The sequence below is a fragment of the Rhinoderma darwinii genome, chromosome 5 (assembly GCF_050947455.1).
Source record: "Rhinoderma darwinii isolate aRhiDar2 chromosome 5, aRhiDar2.hap1, whole genome shotgun sequence".
Taxonomy (NCBI): domain Eukaryota; kingdom Metazoa; phylum Chordata; class Amphibia; order Anura; family Rhinodermatidae; genus Rhinoderma; species Rhinoderma darwinii.
This window is the reverse complement of record NC_134691.1, coordinates 324185689-324191403: the sequence shown is the minus strand read 5'-3', so window position 1 is coordinate 324191403 and position 5715 is coordinate 324185689. Positions and strand designations below refer to the sequence as shown.

At 47.5% G+C, this 5715-nt stretch overlaps 1 protein-coding gene across 6 annotated transcripts in view; it reads right to left on the bottom strand.

The window, feature by feature from the left end:
• The window catches only part of LOC142652122 (cilia- and flagella-associated protein 69-like), a 36744-nt gene extending 31833 nt beyond the window's left edge, over positions 1-4911 (bottom strand). For 2 of the 6 annotated variants that reach the window (XM_075827611.1, XM_075827616.1), the window contains exons 1-2: positions 2700-4910; positions 1478-1668 (exon numbers count right to left, since the gene is read on the bottom strand). In XM_075827611.1, coding sequence (XP_075683726.1) covers positions 1478-1573 — 96 coding nt within the window. In that variant the 5' untranslated portion in view covers positions 1574-1668; positions 2700-4910. Of the gene's footprint in view, positions 1-1477; positions 1669-2012; positions 2132-2699 lie in introns of those variants that run through there. The other 4 variants (XM_075827613.1, XM_075827614.1, XM_075827615.1 and 1 more) reach the window with 4 other exon arrangements.
• Between the last annotated feature and the right edge of the window lie 804 nt (positions 4912-5715).

The following is a 5715-nucleotide window of genomic DNA, read 5'->3' as shown; positions in this document are numbered from 1 at the left end:
CAGCGGATCTGCACAAAATGTGCAGAAAATTGATGCGGACTGGCCGCTGCGGACTGCAGGAAAAGTGCTTCTCTTCTCCCTATTCAGTGCAGGATAGAGAGAAGGGACAGCACTTTCCCTAGTGAAAGTCAAAGAAATTCATACTTACCGCCCGTTGTCTTGGTGACGCGTCCCTCTTTCGGCATCCGGCCCGACCTCCCTGGATGACGCTCCAGTCCATGTGACCGCTGCAGCCTGTGCTTGGCTGCAGCCGTCACTTACACTGAAACGTCATCCTGGGAGGCCGGACTGGAGACAGACGCAGGGAGTTCTCGGTAAGTATGAACTTATATTTTTTTTTACAGATACATGTATATTGAGATCGGTAGTCACTGTCCCGGGTGCAGAAACAGTTACTGCCGATCGCGTAACTCTTTCAGCACCCTGGACAGTGACTATTTACAGACGTCTCCTAGCAACGCTCCCGTCATTACGGGAGCCCCATTGACTTCCTCAGTCTGGCTGTAGACCTAGAAATACATAGGTCCAGCCAGAATGAAGAAATGTCATGGTAGTAAAAACAATACGCTCCGCAGCACACATAAGATCTGCGGACTTCATTGCGGAATTTTGACTCTCCATTGAAGTCAATGGAGAAATTCCGCCATGAGTCCGCAACCAGTCCGCCACTGCTCCGCAACAGACAGAGCATGCTGCGGACACCAAATTCCGCTCCGCAGCCTATGCTCCGCAGCGGAATTGTACGCATCGTGTAAACGAACACTGCTAAATTAAAGTGAAAGTCAATGGAGAAACGGCTCCGCTGCGGATTAACGCTGCGGAGTGTCCGCAGCGGAATTTAAGTGAAATTCCGCTATGTGTGAACCCGCCCTTAACAGCACCTGGAAGTTTGGAGTCGGCTTCATCGCACCAAGTTATTTTTCTAATAACGCCGTCTCCTTGTGCTTCTTCATTAAAAATTGCCCACAAAATTGTAATTAAATAGTTTTAAAAATCTCCCCCTGTATACCTACTTATGCCCCCCCCCCCTGTATACCTACTTATGCCCCCCCTGTATACCTACTTATGCCCCCCCCCGTATACCTACTTATGCCCCCCTCCCTGTATACCTACTTATGCCCCCCCCTGTATACCTACTTATGCCCCCCCCTGTATACCTACTTATGCCCCCCCTGTATACCTACTTATGCCCCCCCTGTATACCTACTTATGCCCCCCCCTGTATACCTACTTATGCCCCCCCCTGTATACCTACTTATGCCCCCCCCTGTATACCTACTTATGCCCCCCCTGTATACCTACTTATGCCCCCCCCCCTGTATATATTCACTGTAGAAATAGTCATGATCAGACAGCACATATATGATACAACCAGTTCACTATTATACTGCAAGAGCAAAGACTCAGGGCCGCCGGTTACTCACACAATACACATAATATATCATATACATTGATGATGTAGGACGGGAGTCATTACCTCTTGGTCCAGATCAGCATCGGTCACCACCACCTTCATCAAGGGGCGTCCGCTCTGTTTGCCATGGCCAGAACTACGACGTCCAGTCAGGGCCATGCTGCCGGCTTGTGCCAGGGCAGATGCCCCCCCTCCCTAGCCAGGAAGGTGGGGGCAACGCTGCTGTAATAACGGCAGCTGCTTTACCAGGGGTCCTGCTTGTCAGTAGAAACAAAAAGAGCGTTACTACTATAGAGAGAACGACCTGCAGCTCTGTTCTTGTGATGTAAAAGGATTATAGCCGTCTAAGCATCTAATAGCATAGTAATAATAATAATAACATCAAGAAGAAGTCATTCCCTTCACACTCTTAGAAACTGAAGTTCCAGAGGTAAAATATAAGTTACTTTTTCCCAGGAGGTGTAAATGAGGTCTGTATTCTGCTGCCAGTGCCAGGAGGAGCAGGCAGGGGGATTTACTGTTATTTTCCTGCCTCCATTATTAGCAGAATCGCTCCTGCCTATAAATGTTACTGCTCCATATGTGATATTATACTGACCTGATGCTGTGTGGACTCTACAACCGGTAAAAATATAAAATATATGAAGTTAAATGAACTAAAACTGCAAGAAAACGCTCGCTGTGTCTGCTCGTCTCAGGAGACTCACAGGAATGCAGCCGGTGACATCACAAGAGCCGGTGACATCACAAGAGCCGGTGACATCAGGAGATCTAAGTGACTCGCCTCATCTGCATTAAAGGAGAACTATCAGATATATTATATAATAGGCTCTTTAGTGTATATGAAAAATGTGAGAACAGATATTTAACAGCTTATTCTTCACAAGTTCTACTTAGTAACCAGTAGAGGGCAGAATGACACCTCCTATAGACCCTCAGGAGTCCAGTTTAGTTTAGTAACTTTTTTCCCAGAGCTGAGAAGCCAAACAAACATGACGACTTCTACATGTACAATAGATCACAGGACATCTCAGTATACAGATGATAGTATAACACAGTATATAGATCCTATATAACATGACATCATCCTGTGACCTGGAGACCCCTTCATAGAGACATCCAGGACCTGACCTTACCCTGCGCCCCCCACACCCCTCACCATCAGTGCGCAGAGGTAAAAATGGGACCGGTAAATATTAGAGAGTTGCACTTAGTCCCTCTCTGAGTTTTGGGCTCATGTACATGAATATATTACGGCTCTGTATAATTTCCAAGTTGTACGGACCTGTAATGGGGCACCCATAGAAGTGTATGGACCCCGGCTGTCCCGCCGCACGTCTCCGGCTTCACACAGCGGCATCTGTCGGATGGCGTATTTTGGGGGTGTTCTCCGTTGCTTCTAGATGACAATATCTCGGGGATATGACGCCATACAGCGGCACACAGACCTCTATGTTCATGGCACCTTAGGCCACATTTTCATAGTATAGGACCTTTAATAAAAACTCCAGGTACAACTGAAATAAATGATTGCTCATACTGTGGGTGACGCCTCCCCTCCCCCAATAAGTTTTACCTCAGAGTGCGCCCCGTTCTTCAGATCCAGAGGAGTGGGCAGCGCTTCTACATGCGCACTTTCCATGGGTTGTCGGCAGCAGGTGACCCGCATCACGTCATTGTCAGCCCCGAAGCCTCGTAATTGTAACTGATAGAAGAAATAAACTCTCCTGCGTGTACAGAAGAGAATATACCGGGTGACAGTCATCACACCAATGTGAACAGAGCCTTAGATATGCCGGCGTCTCCAGCCATTCTTACCACTAACACATAAGAAGACCTGCATGCCATGGGATTGTGCCCCTAAAATGCCCAGACTATGCCCAGTACCATTATCACACTTGGTGACCCAGTGCGGCCCAATGTTCAGTCCCCAGTCAGTTAGTAAATTACCTTCCAGTCTACGGCTGTACAATTGGTCTGGAAATTTATCTCAATCATTACTAGTGCACAACATTACACACAAAACAGTAACACACAGTGCCCCCATAACAAGGTTAGCCACAGTACCCCATAACAGTACCATGCCGGGCCCCAATAACAATGTGAGACAATGTGCCCCCATACCAATGTCAACCACAGTGCCCCCATAACAATGTCAGCCACAGTGCCCCCATAACAATGTCAGCCACAGTGCCCCCATACCAATATCAGCCACAGTGCCCCCATAACAATGTCAGCCACAGTGCCCCATAACAATGTCAGCCACAGTGCCCCCATAACAATGTCAGCCACAGTGCCCCCATACCAATATCAGCCACAGTGCCCCCATAACAATGTCAGCCACAATGCCCCCATACCAATATCAGCCACAGTGCCCCCATAACAATGTCAGCCACAGTGCCCCCATAACAATGTCAGCCACAGTGCCCCATAACAATGTCAGCCACAGTGCCCCCATAACAATGTCAGCCACAGTGCCCCCATACCAATATCAGCCACAGTGCCCCCATAACAATGTCAGCCACAATGCCCCCATACCAATATCAGCCACAGTGCCCCCATAACAATGTCAGCCACAGTGCCCCCATAACAGTACCACACCATGCCCCATTACAATATGAGACATGGTGCCCCCATACCAATGTCAGCCACAGTGCCCCCATAACAATGTGAGCCACAGCCCCCATAAGGCCTTATTTACAGAAGGCTGTCCGATTTGCGTCCGTATAATTGTCCATGTTGCGTCCGTGTGTCACACGTTTTTCTCCTCCGCGCACTTTCGGGTTTCACTTCTTTTTCTGCATTTCTTAGCAACTGAATCACAAGATGTCGTCTGTGTTCTGTCTCGGTTTTTTCACCCATCCAATATTTCTCCGCAAAAAACGGACAATGATGAAATGCTGGGAGATTCCCGGATGTGTAATAACCGCATTGTCTTGTATGGCTCAGTGTGATGTCCGCTGCTAAAACTGCCACAACATGGAGGAGAAATACAGTGTGTGAATCAGTAATGGCGGCAGGGATAGGTGTTTGTCTCTGCTGCTGGAGTCCCCGGATATTTGGGGTAGTAGTCCTGTAAGGCATAACTTCATCACAGCCCCCACACCTGATGCTCTATCCACCTCTGTACTTATGTCTTCCTGACATCATCCTGTCTGCTTCACATCAGACGCCATCTTGTTCTTCACATCAGACGGCATCTTGTTCTTCACATCAGGCGCCCTCTTGTTTTGTCACATGAGACGCCATCTTGTTTTTCACATCAGACGCCATCTTGTTCTTCACATCAGACGCCATCTTGTTCTTCACATCAGACGCCATCTTGTTTTTCACATCAGACGCCATCTTGATGCATCAGCACAGTATCACATGATCAGGAGGAGCCAGAACCATCTCTGCCAGAGGAGGACATCTTATCTTATAAATAATAGAGATTATAAGTACAGAACCAAGAAGTCTGAACTGCGATCTTCTCCATTATACCTGTGTGACAGGAATCTATGTGATCATCATCATCATTAGTGATAGGAATATGTCCCCCCCTGTGCAGAGCCTGTGTGGTACAGTCCATGTGATGGAGATACGGAAGCAAGATACTGCCACTAGGGGGAGCTATCTGCAGCTGATTTATATTACTCCCATAGAGAAGCACTCCATATTTTTTTTATTTTGGGACACTTCAGATATGTTCACACGCAAAACGAAAAACGGCTGTGAAATGCGGAGCTGTGTTCAAGGGAAAACAGCCTCTAATTGTCAGATGTTTTTTGAGGCAGTTTTTGAGGCGTTATTTGCGGCCGTTTTTGGAGCTGTTTTTCTATTGACACAAAGAAAACCAAAAAGTGACATGCACTTATTTTTACGGATCGTGTTTTTACGCGCCGTTTTTTCAAACGGTCGCGTAAAAAAATGCCCCGTTGGTGCGAAACTTCGTTTTTCCAATTGAAATCAATGGGCAGATGTTTGGAGGCATTCAGCTTCCATTTTTTTTAGCCATTTTTCGGGGCGTTTACGGCCTGAAAAATGTCTCTAAACACAGCGTGTGGACATACACTTACTAGCTTACCAGTGATATGACAGACATCAGCTCTCCTGTAGCACCCTCTGCCCCACAGTTATGGCCTCACCGTCCATGACGCGTCTCAGAAGAGAGCAGGCCTGCATTGACACAGGACGGCGTGGGAATGGGATCAAGGTGAGTATGTAAAGTTGTTTTTTCTTTAAAACGTGTGCACCGCATTAGCTACAGGAGGGGAGGGGAGGGCTATATGTTGGGCGCAATCTATAGAGGGGGCTATATG